At 31.6% G+C, this 21,588-nt stretch overlaps 2 protein-coding genes across 4 annotated transcripts; both read right to left on the bottom strand.

Moving 5' to 3' along the window:
- Positions 1–489: 489 nt before the first annotated feature.
- Positions 490–8,137, bottom strand: LOC100252210 (uncharacterized). The gene is made up of 11 exons (XM_002274702.5): positions 7,619–8,137; positions 6,898–6,985; positions 5,057–5,148; positions 4,802–4,920; positions 3,829–3,944; positions 3,627–3,754; positions 3,097–3,183; positions 2,447–2,507; positions 2,320–2,360; positions 2,110–2,230; positions 490–944 (listed from the first exon to the last, which is right to left on the bottom strand). The coding sequence occupies exons 1-11, from the start codon at positions 7,981–7,983 to the stop codon at positions 885–887; spliced, it is 1,278 nt and encodes a 425-aa protein (XP_002274738.1). The 5' UTR covers positions 7,984–8,137; the 3' UTR covers positions 490–884.
- Positions 8,138–13,025: 4,888 nt separating this feature from the next.
- On the bottom strand, positions 13,026–20,712 carry LOC100257338 (DNA-(apurinic or apyrimidinic site) endonuclease, chloroplastic). Of its 3 annotated transcripts, none has more exons than XM_019221877.2 (12): positions 20,625–20,712; positions 19,963–20,144; positions 19,785–19,885; positions 19,069–19,148; positions 18,658–18,891; positions 18,137–18,462; positions 17,064–17,174; positions 15,073–15,210; positions 14,887–14,934; positions 14,499–14,579; positions 14,090–14,249; positions 13,026–13,517 (listed from the first exon to the last, which is right to left on the bottom strand). In XM_019221877.2, the coding sequence occupies exons 1-12, from the start codon at positions 20,695–20,697 to the stop codon at positions 13,396–13,398; spliced, it is 1,656 nt and encodes a 551-aa protein (XP_019077422.2). In that variant the 5' UTR covers positions 20,698–20,712; the 3' UTR covers positions 13,026–13,395. The 3 variants fall into 3 exon arrangements, with proteins under 3 accessions (XP_019077422.2, XP_002274714.3, XP_010653926.1); XM_002274678.5 differs by having other exon boundaries at positions 19,963–20,152; positions 20,571–20,708; XM_010655624.3 differs by having other exon boundaries at positions 20,571–20,700.
- Between the last annotated feature and the right edge of the window lie 876 nt (positions 20,713–21,588).

Below are 21,588 nucleotides of genomic sequence, written 5' to 3'. Positions count from 1 at the left end.
AAAACACTAATTAAATGGGGCTTCTAGTGAATGATTAAAAACACGAAAAGGGGGTTATAGGGAAGCCATCAGATCTTTAGGTGAGGCCTGGCGAAATGGTTATGATGCTGGATCACACTTCATTTCCGGGTTATGGAAACAATTTGGCAGGATGAAACTGGACAGAGGAAGAAGAAAAATATGGAGTTTGAACTTTTAGGTAAGTTAATTCAGATCATTAAGTGGAAAATGAAACTACCAGCAAAATCGTATAAAAGAGAAAAAAATGGAGACGAGAGAAACATGCATGGTTTATGCAAATGTTACAGACGGCCACTTTAGGTTCAAGTTTAGACCGAACTCCCCAGTGTGCTTCCTTCCACATAGTCATCGACATAAGAGGGATAAGCAAGAATCAATATGCTACAACCAAAGGTACAATTCATTCATCTAAAAATCTTCAAAAGACACATCATTTGGTGTCTCCAAAATCTTTAATGATTCATATCATGCATAAAGTAAAGCTTTCACCATTAATTATCAGAAAACTAGGACATTGTTGCTGGTAATATGTTAAGCAAAAATTTGACCAAAGTCTGGTGGTCAAAAACTATCCAAAATTTTTGAATGTATAAATTAACTTTTCCTCTCATACAAGGAAAAATACACGAAAACCTGCAGGAGCCTTTTCTTTTTTTTGGCACATCATACCAGCATCGGTCCATAGGAATCTCATGACTCAACTGCAAACCATGCACGCTTCCTACTGAAAGATTTGACTCCAGTATTGCTAGTGTTGAATTCCCTTTCAGGAGCATGAAAAAATATACAACATCTGGATGATAAGTAAAAGTTCATGCAAGTTACTGAATATAACCTGAAGATTTTTCTTCCATGTTGCTGCCTCATTTGTACCAACCAGCAAGGAACCACCTCAGCACAAAGCAGAAGCAGCATCCAATAGCCTGTTGAGAAATACATAGATTTAGCCTTTGGACATCTGATTATTGCCAGTATATATACAAGCATATTTTATGAGGAAAATGCTTCATAAGAAATTATTTAAAACTATAAAGAAAGTAAGAAAGATACTTTTGAAACTGATGGATGAGGATCCGGATCCAACCAACTTGAAATGAATGGTATAGACTGATATAAACTATATAAGGGCATTATGATGCATAAGAGCCTTGGGTTTGAACTTTGGGTAGGAAAGTTGTAGGGATCCCCCATCAAAGGGGCCAATAAGAGATTATCAATCCACCAGATAATTTTAAACCAGCTGATTTGAAGATTTAAAACTCAAGTAATTTTCCTCTGAGGGAGAACTGTTGATATGTTTGGTCACAAAACAACCAGCCACAACCAGACCCATTAATCAAGGTCCACTCAGACCAACTCAGTGATATAGTCTATATAAAAAAATAAAAAATAAATAAATAAAAGGATAAAAGGGAAAAAAAAAAAAAAAGAGTTCCTGCCTACAATCCACTCTTCATAGACAAGCTTGGGAATAAGATCAATTCAGGATCATGCAACCCTTTTCTATTAGATAAGAAGGGCTGTTGCACAAAATCTTATTCTAAGTAATTGCCCCATGGATTCTACATCTATCAAGAAGAAATCATGTTATGAAGGGGATTCTTATTTGTTTTACAAATGGTACTTCATGAAGAAATTAACAACACTACTTTTGAGTTGTTCTGCCAGATACATCACTCAAGACCTTTAATCTCCATCTGGATCCAATGAAAAAAATGGGACCACTTCTTATGTGCCCTCTAATTTGATCGTCAAAATACATCATCTTTTTGTAACTAAAGCATACTGCATATTGCTATTGTCTGGGATCATCACTGGACGACAACACAACTGCAATCAAGTTGACAGACTTGAACTAGTTTGGAGATATCAAGCTCAAACTTCACCCTCAATCTTGCCACATTTAGGCTAAAGATAGTCAGATGATCATCGGTTTATCCTATTTAATTTTTTTCTCTCTTAAGTATCATGTGGACCTTCAAGAAGGATCTATTAACAGTTGGGCTCAATAAGATTACTACATCAATGATAAATATAACATGATGGTATGGTTGAAGAAAAAACTACATAAAAACATGATTCAATCACCTGGAAAACGAGAAGTAGGATGCAAAGTGACTTTTCTGACATCCTGCCAAATTGTCTTAAAAATAGGTTTACAACAGTCCCATCATTTGTTCCAGTCAGTAGCCCTGTCTGCGGGTCAAACCTGAAAAAGTAAATGTAAAATATCATTGAAAAATTTCACAGAAGATGCTAGTAAGAATTCCTCAAGCATGACACTGCATATAAAGCTACCTTGGCAGACGATGCCGTGGGCATTTCACATAGCCAGAAAGCTGCAAAAAAAAACAATCCAAATTTAAAAGCCTTATACATCTGGCATAGTTATGAAGACTGAGAGAGAAGGAGACAGAAATTAAACCTGGGGGAGTGATAATAGAAAGTTTAAAACTTGAGGAATAAAGAAAATCAGCAGGGTTTCACTGGAACATCATTTATGAAAGGTATATCAGTTAGTAGGTAATTAACAAACATAAATAACTAGCAAATTTATGCAAATAAATGGTATGCATAGATCCCTTGTATTGTCGAGGCAGTAGAAACCTAAACAAAAAGAGTTTCTATGCATTAAGATCAGATGGGATCAAAATAGTAAAGTGAGATTTGGCACATATCTTCCATGTAATTTCTTGATAAATAAAACTTGGGAAACCAATTGAAACAATGAGTTTCTCTCAAGAGAAGAAAATTCCATGGAAACAAATGGATGCCATAACTATTTTAGTTTGCCCAACCATCTTGAACCACATGACTCTAAGGTAAGAAAGCAAAACAATGTTACATGGTAAAGCAAACTTCGGATTTTGTAGCCACGTAAAAAACTAAAAGATACTGTAGCATTTTAGTTAAGTAAATCTACAGATGTTCAAAAATGGAAATGTTTTAAATACTACACATTTATGCTCATCTGGCAACCTATTACTTAAGGCTGCCAATCAAGCTCTGGCAGATCATCTGTATTACACTTAACACCTTGAACTAATCATAAAATAGAAACATGACAGAACATACCTAAAATGGCCTAAAATGCCAACTACAGCCATTGTCATTCCAGCAAAATACGTGTAAGTGTCTCCAACAAAAACTGAAGAAGGATACCTGGAATATGCAAGATACAACAAATGAACTGTTAGCAAGACTTGATTATGCAGGAGAAACAAATTTTAAAGAAACTTAGGACTCTCTTGGAAGTACTTCTAATGAAAGTTCTTCTAACCTATGCCACTTTTGTCAATAGTGCTTCTATCAAATGCACTTTTATGAAGAACCAGTTGGTGTTTAGATATAAACTAAAAAAAGTGTTTTAATAGTGTTTTAGTAATGTGTTACATAACAAAAAAAAAAGACTTCTAAAAGAAACTCCTATTAAATGCTAGTCCAAAAATCACTTCAAGTGATTGTAAAGATTTTTAAAAGCAATTATTAAAATTTGCAAAACACTTAATTTTGTGAGGAAAGCACACTCAAGCATTAATATGTGGTTCTAAGGCTCCACGAATCAGCCCCAAACAGCTATCAGTAAAGGATTGCAGTATACTTACCAGTTGTAACTAAGTAGAGCCAAGGAAGTGGCTAGTAGTGGTTGAACAAGATAAATAGAGAATGCATGTGCCTGTTTATACTCTGGGTCTGTGGATGCTCCAATTTGCATAGCATTATGTATCAAAATCTGTAAATTGCTATGATGCATCAGATTCCATAACCAATTCAAATTCCAACAGTTCTACAAGGCTTTATTCTTACAGCAGATGCAATAACAACAGTCTGCCCAACTTCAAGGCCATTTAAACCAGCATGTATATTGATGGAGTTCGTGCAAAATACAGCCAAAAGTCCCATATATAATTTATATATCCATCCTGTTCACATCAAGGTATAGTTGTAAGCAGTCGCCAAAGGATAAACAACTCAATAATCAAAATAACCAACAGTTCAAATGTAGTAATTATTCATCAAGCTGTGCACGGTCAGTCCCCCAGTGTTAAATGGCTTCACCCAGGACAGCCGATAATTAAAGTCATCCAAACAAAAAAATTGGATCTAGTGTGCTATGTTATATGATGTTAAAGCGATTCATGCAAAAAGTACCTCAATAAACCAGCTCCCAGAGATCAAGAAAAGTTTAACAAGCTTGATGATTCAAAACTTGAAATTTCAAGAACCAACTCTATGGATAAGGGCTGGGTCTTATTTTCAAAATAGAATAATCCTATTTTTTTTAAAAAAATTCCATCAGTTATTATCTAATCAAGGAATGGTCCAAAATGAAAAAGGAATATCCAAGGGCATCTCATATCCCTGCCTATGATAGTTCTAGCACATGATGGTTCAGTCACTTATGTTTCAATAATTCCAATGAAGGTGTCTAATAAATACACACATAGACATACATCTATATATTTTCACTATGTTTTTTAGAGGTTTTGTATATTCACCAATTAGATGGATGATTCCACAAAATTTCAACTTTTTAGTAAACTTATTTTAAAAAAAAATGATAATGAATCTTACTCAACATATGAAATAAGAGTCTGGGGCTACTATCATGAAGTTACAGGAATGGAAAACTAAAAAAATTCTTACTTTAAAACCATCATGCAGCAATCATGTTTAAAGTATCCATGTTAACAGTAATGGAAAGACAGAAAACACCACATTTACATTATAATAAGTTATTTCTATGTAACAATAATTGAGAGAGTTAGAAATCATTTACCTAGATCCAAAACTTCTAGCCCAACGTATGGGATGAGAGGCTTTGGTATAATTATAGTGGTATGGCCAGCATAAGCCATCAACAGGGGAAGAGCAGCAAATGATGGCAATATTAATTTCCTGTTTTCAGAATTACAGTCACATAAGGATCTATTTCAGCACAACTACAAAAGTCTATGTAGTGGAAATTAAATATCTCTGCAAGATATATGACCCTAGGAAATCAGAAAACCTTTGAAAATGACCAAATACTCACACTCTCCATGGAATATCAAGAACATCATCTACAAATCCAAGCAGGGTCATGAAGCAGATGGATGCTAAGGCTGCATTGTACTCAACAAGCCACTGCATGAATGAAGTAGTCAACATTTTAATTCTAAAAGTTAAAAGAAGAAAATGTCTTCAAAGTCAGACCTAACTAACCTAGGGCTTAGCTAACTTAAATTGGTAAATACAAGATGGAAAAGAAATACATAAATACTAATAATAATAATTCAGGGAATGATAAGAAGTGATCATGAATGAAAAGAGCCCTCATCCATGGGTTTCTGAAACCACAAAACCATCCCCACCACCTTCCCCCACTTTTTCTTTTTTGGTTTTTGTTTTTTGTCTTTTTGGACAGGCAAACAAAATAAGTAGAATACATTGAGTGCCTAGCCAAATAAGGGCGCAACCCATGTATACAAGGAGTACAAGTCACCCAAAGACTAAGAGACAGAAAAACTGACCACCCCTGCTATTTTCAAACTCAAGTCTACTGAGGTTAGCAATTTCCACCTACCCTATACACCATATAAACAATGGCCTCAAAAATATCTATTTTTACAACCAAGATTGGCTGCTCTAACTCTAGAAGGGTTTCCCAATTACATTATCATCAATGGTCCAAAACAAAAATAATAGAGCCAAACTCTAAATAATACTTTCTCAACTCAAATGAAACTTTTTTTTTTTTTTTTTGATAGGAAACGACAAAGGCATATATTGATAAAAAGGAAAGTACAAGAGAATGATAAGGAATCCTCCCACCAAAGAAAAACAAAACTACAATGAAACAAATGCGAGAAAATACAAAGTAGATACAGACAACTGCTATAAGTTAGGCCAACCCAATGGAGTTGCACGCCGCTAACCAATCAAGGTGTATCACATTAAGGGGAATCCCCTTAAAAACCTTAGAACAAAAAGCCCAAAGAGAAGCTTGACAGTAAATAAATGGTTCAAACCACATAAATTTTCTATCTATTTGAAGATTCACTAGAAGAAATGGACCACTCTCAACCTGGAGATTTTGGCCCCATTATGGCACAACAGATGCTCTGAGGGAACTAATAATATTTAAGATTTCAGCCAGGACCAACAAGTGGACCCTATGCCAATTGATCGCAAATGAAATGATAAGGCTATTAAAGACATTTGAACTATGCTCGTTACATTGTGGCTTACGTCACCACACCTACCTTTGTACTGTTAAGGTATGATACCACCAAGGCACCAACTATGTTACAGAGGCTTGGGTAGTTTCAGGTGCAATTGTGTATCTAGGTTCATATTCATGTATTCCAAAACAATAGGGTATTGGAATACAACTGAATTGTATTCAATGTCTAATGGTTCTTCACTACTTTAGGGCAAAGTGATATGCAACATAGCATGTCTAACATGGATCTTTCACTCAAAAATAAAAACACTAGAAAATTAGAAATCAAGCAAATTATGAGGTTTGAGGCAACTTATAGGTACATTGAAAGTTTTTATTGTCTTCCTTCATTGGATAAGCTTGTAAGCATGCATCCACTATTACAGCTCCACTTATATACATGTTGAATCATGGTAACATTTATTTTATACCCCTATTGTCCCTCTACATAATTCCTTCATTTGCTTTAAGAAAGTAGCTTCCTGATCAATCTAGCTGATAAAGAGCCAGTTGATGTTCTAGAATAACAAATGAATAAATAATTACAACAAAAAGTAACTGTAGAAATACAGTCAGAAAATTCATGGTTGACCTTTTAAAAACTAAAATTGAACTGAAAAGCAATTAAAATAAACCATGAGCTGGAAAATTTTATAAGACAATACACTTACATTTGAATCTGATGTGAAATTAAAATACTGAAATAAGATTGCCAAGACCAAGAAGACAATCCCAACAACAATACCCAGTGATTCAGGCCTGCAAGACAGAAATAATACCAGTAATTCAAGATAAAGCATTGATATAAAAAAGAAAGGAGGCAAATATTAGATACATATCAAGCTCTTAGCTTCTATTTGGAATTTGGCATTTGCCTATGACAAGATCGCCCGGTCTAACAAATGCCCAATTTAATTTGAATGAAATCACGATTAATAAAAAAAGAAACAGCATGGACTAAGCCACATTCCCAGTTCATGAATTTGAAAAAAGGAAAATTGACAAAAAAAGAGAGAAAGAGAGGAGAAAGAAAACCTCTAGGCATTGAGCGTTAAGAAGAAAAAAAGTTAGAATCTAACACGGATTTTAATAAATATCAACTCTTAAGTAGAATAAAATAAAAGCAGTCACCACATACATTGAACAATTAAGATACGATTCAGCATCTGGTACATACTCAATTCATGAATTTGAATAAACATCGGTTTTACATAAACGAAATAAGGAAGTGGTAAGAAAGGAGATGCAAATTGATAGCACAACACACACGTAGTTCAAAATAAAACAAAACAGTGTCACCCTAAATTCAAGGCTCCACAAACAAAATTAATGATCCAACAGATATACACTTCCCACATTCGAATAGGATAGCAAAGAAAAAAAAAGACTTACACTTTGACAGAGCCTTGAGGAGTGCCCTTCTTGTTGATATCGTAACCAAACAAACTTCGCCTGATAACGTAACTAGAAGCCACAGGGATCATAGTACGAGTAACGAAGAAGCCGGCGAGGCTCAAACCCGCGTTGATAAGAATAGATCTCTTGAGGTCTGCATCGACTCTGTAGTGGAACAAGATGAGGTAGGCGTATGGGATGATGAGTAGGAGAGACAGCTTCAAAATCGTCCCTGATTTCGGCGGAGCGATTGGAGGATCGGTTGTGGTTGCGGACGTGGCGGTGGTTGTTTCTTGGGATTTGGGTTGTTGGGCGGCCGCCGCGGCGGTTGTTTCCGATGATGCTCTCTTCCGAACAGTCATGGTGCGTTCCTCTGATTCTTCGAGCGGACACTCTTCGTGAAGCCCCTTCCCTCTGCTTCTTTGTACCTTTTTTCGAATTGGGCTCGTCCAATCAATCCTTCCCGTCTTCGTCACTCGACCAATTAGATTTCGCCACCTATGCAAAGAAAATAAATAAATAAATAAATAAGGCCCTGTTCTTAGAAATCTAAAACCAATTCAAATATTTGAAAAGAGTGAGTATTTAATGTAAAATTTAAAAAGAGGAAGACAATTATGAAAGAAAGTTGAACTATATTAAAAGAAAATGAGAAGAAGTCTTTAACTTTCATTGGTCAACATTCAACCAAACTCTGGATAGTAATTACGCTAAATTATTCTGCTAATAATTACATTAAATTACTCCCTAAGTAATTTAAATAGGGATAATTATGTTTTGAATTCAATTGGACCCAAAAATTAAGATTTGATCCATATAAATTATATAATTAATGGGAATGATATAAAATGTGAAGAGACCAATATACCATTCAAAACTATTTTTTACTATAATATTTAACAAACTTTTTTATCTTAAACATTTTTTTTAATAATTATTCTGAAAATTTATTATTTTTAGAAAACTAATTTTTAAAAAAATATATTTAAAAAAATATCATTTCAAAAAAATAATTTTGACATATTTTTAATTATTTTTTATATACACTATTTTAAAAATATATATTTTTCAAGGTGATTGATTTTAAAATAATAATAATAATAATTTTTTATTTTTTTTTTGAAAAATGGTGTAATTTTTTTCCAATCACTAAATTAGATTAAATTTTTATTGAGATTTACAAAAAGAATAAAATTTAAATTAATGTTTTTATACTCTCTCTTTATTCATGATCAATAAAAATCATTTCTAAAATGATAAAAAGTTCATATTCTTTTCTCAATTTTCATACTTCTTTTGAATATTTAATTTAAATAGTTAAGTTATATGAATCAAAGTTTAATTTAGTAAAGTTATATGGACCAAAGTTTAATTTTTGGGTCCAATCGGATGTAAAATGCAATGATCCTATTTAAATATTCCCATGCAATGATCCTATTTAAATATTCCCACTAGTAATTATTTGATCATTGACAAGCTTCCATAAGATTTTTTTCTTTGAAATCTTATTAGAAAAAATTTATGTAAAAATGTAAAAAAGAAACCACAATGAATGAATCATCCAATGCCTGATTACACTAAGATTGATCTAAGTATTGACATAGGCATTTTTTAAATTCATTTGTTTAACATTAAATTCTGCTAAAAAAAATTAAAATTGGACAATTTCTTCTTTGCCTTGAAAATGTTAAAAAAGTGGAAGGAAGTGATGAAGAGGCATGGAAATAGTCAAATAGCAATCTAAAGTTTTTAATTTAATTTTTTTATATTTGAATGATTCTGTAGTGGTTGAGATGATTGAGAGGTGATGTCATGTTTATCTAGCTTTTGCTCGGAAGGAAAGGTACCACGGCCAAGCGTCATGTCACGAGCACAATTGTCACTCTGTTTTAAGAAGGAAAGAAAAAGTGAAGAAAAATAAAAAAATGGATTAAAAATTGATAAATTATTTTTTTTTATTACTTCAAACTCATTTTATTTATTTTAACTCATCAATATAAAGATTAAATAATTTAAAAATATATAAGTTTTTAATTAGTTTTAATTATATTTGATTTTCTTTGATATTTTTCATAGGACAACCAAACATGAGAAAATCATTTTCCTTAGCATTTTTTTTCTTTCCTTTGTACTTTCCGGGAACCAAACATAGAGTTAAAGACATCTTTACGAGTTTTGGGTCAAAATGACCCATCTATTAAAGAAAAAAAAATAAAATTACATCAAATCATTTTATGAAGGTTATGTTTGGTTCCCAGAAAATACGAGAGAAAGAAAATTGGGAGGAAAAATAGAAAGAAAGGAAAAGTTAAGGAAATGAATATAAATTTTTTCACTTGTTTGGTTATCCATGGAAAATTTAAGGGAAAAAAAAAAAAAGAATTCATTTTCTTTTGTTTGGTTAACCACGAAAAAAAATCAAGAAAAAAATAGAAAGAAAACAAAATCAATAATTTGTTTTAAATGATTATTAATTTATTGAATAATAAAATAAATTAATCCAATAAAAATACGATTGAAAAGAATGAATTTTTGGACATGAAACATTGCTAATAAAAAGTCTCTACTATTATTTTTTTTATTATTAATTATAAGATTTATGTATAAAATTTTCCTCGTGCAATACAAATAAAATATACAAGTAATAATTATTTTTTATTTTCAAGGGAACATTTACAACTAATAAAAAGCTCTTAAAAAAATTCAAAAGGATTTTCGAAATCAAAATTTAGAAATAAAATATGTTCATATAATGTAAAAATAAAAAGCTACTATATAAAATATAAAATTCAAAATTAAAAAGGATTTTTTAAATCTAAATTTAAAAATTAAATTTGTAAAAATAAAAAGATATAATATAAAATATTTTTTATTTTAAAAATAAAAAATAGTAACTTTTTATTTTTACATATTTAATTTTAAAATTTAGATTTAGGGAATCTTTTTGAATTTTGAATTTTATATTTTATATAGTAGCTTTTTATTTTTAGGGTATATGGAAATATTTTATTTCTAAATTAAGATTTAGAAAATCTTTTTGAATATTGCTTTTTATCAATATAAAATAGCAATCAAGCCATCAAGAAACATTCATTGAAGTCGACTTCAATTATGGCAAACACAAGGTGAAAAAACAGAGCATGTCTTCAGCAAATACAAATATGGTGAAAAAACAGAGCATGGGAAGACAGAAGATAGAAATAAAAAAAATCGAGAAGAAAGGGTCCTTGGAGGTCACCTTCTCCAAGCGTCGAACAAACAGAGCATGAGAAGACAGAAAATAAAAATAAAAAAAATCGAGAAGAAAAGGTCCTTGGAGGTCACCTTCTCCGAGCGTCGAACAGGACTCTTCAAGAAGGCCGGCGAGCTCTACTTTTTGTGCAGTGTTGAGGCCGCTGTCATCGTCTTCTCTCCGAGCAGAGGGCCTTCGTCTTCGGCCACCCCTCCGCGGAAGCTGTCATCGATGCTTCCTGCATCGCGAGACCAACTCTAGTGTGCTGCGCTGTTTCCGGTGAAGACGATAGCAGTCCGATAAAATTTTCTCCACCTTTTTCTTTCTTTTTTTTCTCTTATTTTCCTCATTATTTTTTAAGGAAAATAGTAGGGAAAATATTATGATATTTTCTTTAATATTTTCCTTTATATTTTTTTTCCATCATATTTTCCATTTCACCCAAACTAAAGAAAATAATTTTCCACATGATTTTTTTTCCTTTTCTTAGTATTTTCCGGGAACCAAACATAGCCGAAAAGAGTGCCACGAGTGATTCCATAGAAATATATTTAAATTTTTTTAATAAAAACTTCAATTAATAACTGAGATTTCATTTTTAAACTAAAATCACAATTGTCAATTGAGACTTCAGTTTTTGAACTAAAGTTGTAGTTATCAATTAAGGTTTTAGTTAAAAAATGAAGCCTCAATAGGCTTCGTTTTTTAATTAAAGTCTCAATTGGTAATTAATTTTTTTTACTTTAAAATTTAATTAAAAACTATTAAATTCTAATTTATTATTAAAATTAAAAATTTATGATTTAATAATAAATTATTTATATTTAAACTTAAGAATATAGTATTACTTCAATAAACATAAATCGATAAATAAAAAATATTATAAATAAAAATTTTATTTATTAATAAATTAATAATCTTAAAATAATAAATTTATATAACATATAAATAAGATATAAAATTATATAATTCATTAATTTAAGATATTTAATTTATTATTTTTAAGATATTAATTTATTTGAATTAAGACAAATTTATCTTTATAAAAATAATAGTATACTCTTAAGCTGTAGTTGCCAATTGAGGTTTCAGTTAATATTTTTTTTTTTTTACTTTCAAATTTAATTTAAAACTATTAATTACAACTTATTATTGAAATTAAAAATATATACTTTAATAATAAATTATTTATATTTAAACTTAAAATTATAGTATTATTTCAATAAAATAAATATAATACAATAAATGAATATTTTATTTATCAATAAATTAATAATCTTAAAATAATACAATTATATGACATACAAATAAGATAATAAAATTTTATAATTTATTATTTTAAGATATTTAATTTGTTATTTTTTAAGATATTAATTTATTTGTATTATGAAAAATTTATCTTATTGAAATAATAGTATACTCTTAAATTTCTATATATAGATTTTTTAATAAAATTAGTTAAAAAAAATCTACTACAAAATATAATTTTTACTAGTTTCATCAAAGTCATAAAAAATACACACTAAATATTTATATAGTGAAAAAAATACATATATAACCTCATATGCCTCAACAAGGAGAGAACCTATGGATAAATTTGACATAATACAAATAAACCAATATCTTAAAAAAAAACAACAAATTATATATATTAAATTAATAAATTATACAATTATATATCTTATTTATATATTATATAAATTTATTATTTTAATATTATTAATAAATAAAATATTCATTTATAATATCTTCTATCTATCCATTTATATTTGTTGAAATAAAACTAGATTTTTAAACTTAAATATAAATAATTTATTATTAAATATGTATTTCTAATTTCAATGATAAATTATAATTTAATAGTTTTTAATTAAATTTTAAAGTAAAAAAAAAAATGAAATCTTAGTTGACAATTAAAATTTTAGTTTAAAAATAAAACCTCAATTGTCAATTAGGGCTTTAATTAAAATTTTGAAAAAAAAAAATTTCTATAGCATGACTCTACGTGACATCAAAAAAGCTAGTTTGAATATAAATTTCATAAAAGTGGATAGATGTAATATTTTTTTTTTAATACATGGACCATTTTGACCCAAAACTTCATCTTTACGGTTGCATTTTTAGAAGGAAACAAGTGACAGAAACTGCTACAACCACCAAAAACCTCCACCCTAGTACCCTACTAACCTTACAACTTCCACTACATGGCAAGGCTCAAAAAACAATAGTGGCTACAGAGGCCAGTCCCAAATATGATCAGCGATTATTACCATAGCTAAATCTTGTGGTCTTTGAGACCAGGTAAATTTCAACAAAATTCCTCCTAATTTCTCCCATACACAAGTTTCAATGATTTCCAGGGAAAAATTAAAAATTGATGCCAAAACCGTAAATAAGAGTCTTCCATTAAAATCTGACTTCTGTGTTTTTACCCTCATCACCATGAAAATCTGTTCCCAAGGTGTGATTTTGTGCTGATCACCAAAATATCCAATCCAAATCGCCTCAGCAATTGGACAAGCTGCTGTTTGCAAAACTAAAACTAGAGCTTGAGAACGAGGCCAATTGGACAATGATCACTTCCACCAATGTCAGGGAGGATGTATGAGTCATGAACCTTGTCAGCTATGGATTCTGAGACAAGGAAGTAGTCCAGCCGCCACCCTGTTTTTACAATTCAACATGACTGAATAAGGGAACACAGAAATAACAACATATCAAACGGTGTTAATCCCATTTTAGATGCCTTCAGATAACATTAGGCAGTGTTGTGAAAAATGTTCATTTTATGTTATATGCTAATTAATGAAAATGCAATCTTGACAAAAATCAAAAGTTAAGAATGAATATATATAAAATTAATTTTCTGATATAATGAAAATAGGCATATATGTAGTGTTGTGTGATGATAAACAAAATATTACACTGAAATTGTATTAGATCCAACGAGACATTATTAATTTTCAATTAAAAGTTGATCAAAACTTAATTCATGTACGAACTAACCATAGATGATTAAAAACAGTTTTGTACTCAAATCCCAACTTTTCCCAACAATAGAATGGGGATAACTAGTTCCTAGAAAATTAATTCCTAGAATTCATAACCCAAGGTTTTCTATTCCCATTCCCTACCTTCTGTAAACTAAAAACAGCCCTAAGAAATGCGATCTGGTTTATCAAGCAATACAGGAACAACATCACAAACAAAATAGAGCAACAAAGATTGTAGAATACCTTTATTAGATTTGCGGCAGCCATTCCTATAACCCCAGTAAGTATAGCCAACAACACCAGGGTGTTGTTTTCTAAAGCTATCCACAAAACCCTTTGATAAGAAATTCTTCTCCAACGATTGTCTTTCTTCGTCAGTAAACCCAGCACTTCTTCTATTTCCCTATGGATAGATGAACAATTTAGAGAATATAAAAATATTAAGGTGAAAAAGTGAACACAAACTCAAAGATGAAAATAAATTCCAAGAAATTTACAAAAATGAACACTGTTTTTAACTCTGTTCTGATCATAAAGCAAGAAAACTTGCAACATCCAAGCAGATAGCCAATTTATTGCTTAGGATATGCTTGGACGGGAAACTGTAAAGAGAATATAGAAGAATTATTATATCAGAATCTTGGTCACTTACAGCAGGATCATGAATGTCTATCTCTTGATGAGCACAGTTTAGATCACCAGTCAAAATGACAGGTTTTGACTTTTCGAGCTCCTGTATGAAGCACAGGAAGCAGAAATAAGCATTAGCACCCAACCAAAGGAACTGAGTATTGACTACAATATTTAAGAATAATGTTATCACAATTTTAACAAAGAATTAGAGAGATCTTTCTTCTTTAAAGGGGTTAGGGCAGACATGCAACATAGATAACAAACGATTCTGCAGCTTGTAAACATAAATAGAACAAATCACCAAGAAAATGCTCCAACATGGGAAATACAAAAAATAAGATATACAAAGGGAAACACCCCACAGACAATATACAAATTGATAAGAAAACCAACAAAAGAACACTCACTTTCATATAACTTCCAAGAGCTGAATCCCATTGTGTAACCCTATATGACTAGGATAAAAAGGAGCCATCAGTCTAAGAATGTTTTATTGTAAACAAAAAATAAATAAATTTAAAAAATGCAACAATATATATACACATTTCTCTGAAGAACAAATAGCATAATACAAGATGTGCAAGGTTGATTACCAGTCTTTTCAAACCATCTCCAGAATTAGGAACATATCCACTTAACAAATAAAAAGATTCAAACTCTGCTGTCAGGAGCCGTCCTTCACTATCATGATCTGATATGCCTAGACCATATCTGACTGAAAGTGGCTTTATCTGGTAGATTAAGCGATGAGATTTATCAGTAACTTAAAAGACCAGATACCAAAAAGGAAAAAAGCATGCCAATGCATCTAATTACCAGGCAGCAAATTATGATAGTTTGGAAGTATGGAAATCAGCAAAAGTAGATTTCGCTACCTTTGCACCCCCTGAAAAAAACAAGACTAAAGTGTGTCTTCCTTATGCCTTGCCCAAACCTCAACTTAGTTTTCATTACCACCCTACTCTACACTTCCCACCCACCTAGGGACATTATCATTGCTCTGCCTGTATGCTGTTTTCTTTTTCAATCTTCAGATGATAACAAGAGACATTACCTGCATTAAAAGTGCATAATAAATGCAGAGTGTGTGTGATGCATCATAGAATAATTGTACATCACTATTACACTTCAATTTTTTTTTCTTCTGCATTTTGCACCTTGCCTTGAGGCATACACCTGTGTCTTAAAATTACAGTCAATTTTTTTTTTTTTTTTTGGGATAAGTAAAGTTACAGTCAAGTGAACTTACTATTTTTTTAATTATAAAAAGGCCACAAATCCTGCTATGGTTCATAGAATAAAAAGCAGGGTAAACTACGAACTATGCATAAAACAAAACTAATCAAGATGAGAATGTTGAGATGGTCAAGTGGGATGTCTAGGAGAGATAAGGCTAACAATAATGATGCATTTCATTCGTAGGTATCTTCACTAGGGAATGGATATCTTATATCCAAGTATAAGATTACCATGTTTAGTTGCATGAAACTTTAAAAGTTTTAATTGCTTCCAATATTTCTTCAGATTTGAGAAAATACCATACCCATGGAAGACTTGGTATTTTCTTTTTACCCCCTTTTCTAGGGAATGAAGACAAAGGCACATGGACAACTTATTTACATGTTTTTCCTTATTTATAATTAAATCCATTTTTTACAAATATTACTTGGGTTTTATTATGTAAATCTATATTAATTCCCAAGTAGTTCCCAAGATAACCAAACACTAAAATGAAAATAAACATTGACAAGAATTTTGAAATTTAAATCCTAAATTCCAGGAATTCATTTCACAAAATATAATTTAGATTCCTAAGTTAGGGCTGGTGAACTAGATGCACCCTAAGTGAACTTGAAAACTCACAGGTAGAAACCAGTTAGAATATAAGAAATGTAAGTTTAAGAGATTAGCCTAAGAGATCTAAATCATGCTTCAATATGAGATCTGGAATTTATAACACATAGAAAGTGCAATTCAAATTCCATTTCATCTACACAAATAGTTGCAAGAAGAAAACATGGACAGAAATTATAATGTATTGACAACTTGAGATTGTGGGCCTAACTTACCAGATTTAAACCCATAATTCAGGATCTTGATAAATCAGTCACTGGTGTGTTATCCCAAATATTCCTGAAGTATCCTCAAATCTATAATTCATTAACATGCAAAATTGTAATGTTGATACCCTCCTCCCACACAATTTTTTATGCAAGTGCAGCCCAGAGTTTTTGCCATTCAAAACCACTTGAAGCTTAGCTACTGAAAGCTCAGGGTGGCATTTTCATCAAATAAGCAAGTTTAGCTGTTGATCAAATATATGAATTGTGTGGGCAATTATTAATACATATTCTTAGAAGCTAGGAGGGTCCAAAGTGCTCAGAACAGAGGAATCAGCTTAGGTTAATGACATAAGAAATAGCTGCACTTTTTAGTATCTTGATATAAAAGCCACAATGATTTCTAATTCAGGAAGACTGGAGAGATGATTAAACTGCATTTCCACAAATGGAATAACACAAACTTAACAACCATTCTTCATCCATAAAATAGACTTTCTCCTAGAGAAAAAGAATGAACATACCCGTGAAATAATTGCAGTACCAGAATATCCAAGTTTGGAAACACTACATGTCCAAAAACTATTCTCATAGCCCTCTATGACACTCTGTTTGATTGCTTCCACATCCTTCTCCTGTTCCAGGATTAAAAGGTGTATTTAAACTAAAAAGAAACGGCTATAAAAGACCAATAGGTAATGATAGGCAAACAAGTATATGACACTAAATTACTACTTGCAAAACAAAGAATCATAAATAGCTCAAATATATTGACCTAGGTGAACAACATTTATATTTTGTAAATGTTTTCTAACTGAGCTAAGAAGTTGGAGGATGCAAGCTTTATCTTGATCTTGGCTTAGGCTTTCTCTCAAGGTTTAAGGTTATAGGAGAAACCATAGTGAGTCAGGCTTCAGGATGCAGAAAGCCAGATGTAGAACCAAAATGACACTTCACAAAGGCAAAGGTTTCAAAAAATATACATGAAGGCAGCAAGGGTAATAGGGTAAGTCTCCTAATTTCTCAAGGTTGAGATAATTATGATTTAAACATAATGAAAAATAGGGATGGTACTTCAACAATGATCTGGTCAATCATTCTTGATGGAACATAACCTTCAGCAACCAAGAAATAACAAGTTCATTTCTCTACTAATGTACTATGCCAGAAACAATATCCCTGTGTTACTTTGGTGCATCCTTGTGGCGTTTTTTTATTTTTTAATGCATTTGGTTTTTATTTATCAACAAAAAAAAAAAAAAAACCCAGAAACAATACAACAGAAGATTGCAAATAAATAAAAAGTAAAAATATATAATGAAGAATGTCTTTTCATCAAATTAACAATCACTAAATATATCATCATTCATAAATCCACCATACAATTTAATTGTCGATCTCATTCCTTCATAACTTGCAACGCTCCCTGAAATGAAACCAAACTAGTTTACTTCAATTATGGAAAAATTATCTTGTCCACTTTCAATCCAATTTCATTCTGAAGCTATAATAAAGTACTAAATTAAACAACAATAAAGCAAACAACTCAAGTTCCAATTAGGAAAATAAATCATGCAATATGGTTAAAAATGCTTGCCTGCAGTTTGGTCTCTTGCAGAGACAAAACATCAAAATCTTCTCTTTGTGCCAGTTTCAGTGCAGAGAAGCCCTTCGATTTCAGCAAGCCTCTTAACCCATTAACATTCCAAGACATTAGTTTTACAAACTTGGCATCCCCTGTAAGAGGAGGAGGCCTCATGGTCCTGGGGTTATATGGAATCCAGCCCTCTTGAGGCTTCTTGTGGGTAAGAACAGTCCATGGTTCAGGTTCGTTCATAGATATATCAATTCTTTCAGTAACTGCAATCTGTTTGATACTACTTCTTGAGGATGCTTTTCTCTCCCCCTGATAGAGCTTGTTGCCTAGCCGTAATAACCACAATACTGTGTCATCCTCTTAGTCAAACCAATTGAACTCAAGTTAACAACATAAGCATATTTCTATGGTGAACTCTGTGAGGAGTGTGTGAGACTGTGTGACAAAGTCAACACTTGCAGAAACAAATACAGTTGACACACGAGCATCATTGGGATAAAAAGATGAATGTTTCAGAGTACCTGAAGCCTCCTTATTTTTGATTGATGGCTTCTCTTTTTCATTGATGATTTCAGTATTGACCTCAATTTTAGCCTCAACAGGAGACTGTTTTGCCCTTCTCTTACTCTGTTTAAGCCCAGAAGCATCTGAAACAATGTTGACATTTTGCTCATGGTCTTCAACAGATAAATTCTTGGCCTTCCTCTTGGACAAAATATTTAATTCCAGCTGTTCTTCTGCCTGAGAACTTTCATCTGCATAAAAGAAACTCTTAAAATTTGGAACATATATGCATCTTTTGGTTTCCAAGAAGATGGAGAAAAGAAGATAAACTTGGGAACTTTAGAGTTCCACCATCTCTGAAACCAGACATAGCATCATAAAGCACCATCAAAGACATAAAACCTAGATTTCTTTGTGGAATGAGATACCAGAGGCTTTATTGTCCAGGAACGATTTCAATGCCAACACGAGATCTCGTTTACAGCCTTTGGCAGGGACTCCAACACTCCTGAAAAAACAAAACTATTAATAGACACAAAATAATAACATACTGCTGCAAATTACCCTTCATTTGACTATCAGTCTATCACTATGCACTTGACTGACTTCATCCTCTACAATTGCAAAGAGTCCCGAAAAAGAATATTACTATATAGAAGTAGAAATATCTCACAATTAATGCTGTAATTCACAAGGCATACAAAATCCACTTACTTCAATGAAGGTGTGTTCCAGATACAAGGGATCAGTTACAGAATCCTATTTTGCCATGCAACTCTATTTAGGGCCATATATTATTTCATATCATTCAGACAAAAAAAAAAAATTGTCATATCGTTATTCATAGACCATTCAAAGCATATATGGCTATGTGATATGTTTCTATAAATATAAATTGGCATTCATTATTTCATTCCCAATGAGAGTAAAGTAGTGAGTGGAAATTGACCCATCTTAATTATAAACATTTCCACAACAATAAAGAAAAATCTATTAGTGAACATGTAACAAACCTAGATTTCCCGTTTAACCTAAAAGAAGCACTGCTTAAAAATAGGGAACTATATTAAATATAAAAAAACCTAATAATGAATGGCATGCTGTGAAGCTGAAACTTTCCCATTAAATATAAAAGAAAGACTACCTTAATGTTGTTGTCAGTTCTTGGACCGTCATTGCCTTGACTTTAGCCGGATCATCCCTGATGCTCTGAATTTCAATCGATTGGGTTCTGGATGCATTTTCCTACGCATGAACAAGTAATCATGAAGATGGTAAAGAACATCAAGCCAATAGTAATAGTAAATGAGACATTAAACAACCTCGATAACACCCTTTTTGGTATTTGGCCTACTACTCATGGAACTACTCTCTTTCTTAACTTTCTTGCTAGTAAGAGTTGATGACGATTCGATCTCCGATGAGTAGCAAACGAGTCTTTGAGACCCTGTTGTTCTAGCTTTCAGATAAACCAACGTTCTGGCTCTCAAACTCAGAGGAGTTACTGCAAAACTACAACATTCTCAGTCAATTTAACTATTGGCTCTGTTTGTGTTGATGAGAAACATTCCGCATGCAAAATTGTCCTGAGAAAAGTGGATTGCAAGAAAAATGGCGGCTTCAACCTCTGTTTGTCTCAACTAAAAGAAAAAAAAAAAAAACTAGCTCTAGTAGAAAATTTTGAAGGCAATTCCACCATCCGAAACTACTCCTCGTCAAAACAAACGGTGAAAGTAAGAGAAGTGTTTTCAGGAAAGTGTTGATTCAAGCAAGTAAAGACATGGGTACTTTACTACGCTTGAACAAGAAACCATTTTTCGGGGGGAAAAAACTTTAGATTGCAAGCAAAAAAACGTCAGATTTAGGGTTTGGAATTTGCAGAAAATGAGAATATAAGCGTCGTTGATATTTGAAAGCGGAGAATACGAACTGTGTAAGATTAATGAAGCTCTGAAAGCCTAAAATCATGTTTTTGGATCTCCACCTCCGGGAATTTGGATTTTCATTACTCTAATTTCATGCTTTTCTTCAAGAAATGCCTCACCCCGCCTTTTCATTCTATATTCTACTAAATAATGAAAAATTTTAAAATAGCAAATCTTTAAATAAAAATATTTAATTCTTTCTTCATGTAAAACTTTTCTCAATAGAGCAAACAACAAAAAATTATGTGTGTGGGTGTGATTAATTAAATTTAATGTGAAGTTATAAAATAAAATAACATATATTTTATAATTATTTAAATAATATTAAATATAATTAAATTTAAATTTTATTTTATTACTTTTTAATATATTCAATTATATTTATTTTATGTATTGTATAATAAGGCTGATGTGCCTCAAGATTGTGACTTGTGAATCATAAAAAACAATTATAGAAACATGGAAAATGATTATTAATCAAAATTACATATAAAAAAATATAAAATGAAGATCAGATAACATATTTTATCCCATTATTAATCAAATTCATAACATATACTGTTATCTTATCCTATTTTTTTTGTATATTTTGTGTTAAACTCGGTATCATATGGCAGTTGTTTTCCAAGTTTAAACAGTAACTCGGGGTAGTATATTATGAAAAGATAAAGGAAAAAAAAAATCCTGGAAAGGGCATTCTACATTGGATATTTCTTATGAATCTTGCCATGCACTCCTGATCACCACAGACTATCTTCTCCCAAATTCTGTGAAGCTTGAATTGTCATGACAAATCCTTGGCAGGAAGGTCTGATGGAAGGACCAAAGCAACAGAAAGGGCTTTCTAAAATCAAGTATCTAAATGCATGAGTGCTTTGTCAAGTCTCATAAACATGTAGAACTGTTCTTGAAATAAGTAAAGGAAAAAGAAGCACCAAGGGTATGATATTGTCAAATTATTTGCAGTTGGAAAGTTGACTTGGTTTGAGATTATTTGCCCCTTTTCAGGAAAAGAAACCAATG

The sequence above is a fragment of the Vitis vinifera genome, chromosome 8 (assembly GCF_030704535.1).
Source record: "Vitis vinifera cultivar Pinot Noir 40024 chromosome 8, ASM3070453v1".
NCBI classification, from domain to species: domain Eukaryota; kingdom Viridiplantae; phylum Streptophyta; class Magnoliopsida; order Vitales; family Vitaceae; genus Vitis; species Vitis vinifera.
The sequence above is the reverse complement of the archived record's forward strand: the minus strand, read 5'-3'. Positions and strand labels throughout refer to the sequence as shown.

Bases quoted from the DNA above. Each gene is read 5' to 3' on its own strand.
- LOC100252210 (XM_002274702.5), bottom strand. From the start codon at position 7,983: ATGACTGTTCGGAAGAGAGCATCATCGGAAACAACCGCCGCGGCGGCC. The intron at 3,945-4,801 runs GTAAATGATTTC...TGATGTGAACAG, and splicing joins GCTAGAAGTTTTGGATCTAG to GATGGATATATAAATTATAT. The intron at 2,361-2,446 runs GTTTAATTTCTG...TTTTTTTTGCAG, and splicing joins TTCTATTATCACTCCCCCAG to CTTTCTGGCTATGTGAAATG.
- LOC100257338 (XM_019221877.2), bottom strand. From the start codon at position 20,697: ATGAAAAGGCGGGGTGAGGCATTTCTTGAAGAAAAGCATGAAATTAGA. The intron at 18,892-19,068 runs GTATCTCATTCC...TCTTTTATGCAG, and splicing joins CCTGGACAATAAAGCCTCTG to ATGAAAGTTCTCAGGCAGAA. The intron at 14,580-14,886 runs GTGAGTGTTCTT...TGCTTCATACAG, and splicing joins CTCTTGGAAGTTATATGAAA to GAGCTCGAAAAGTCAAAACC.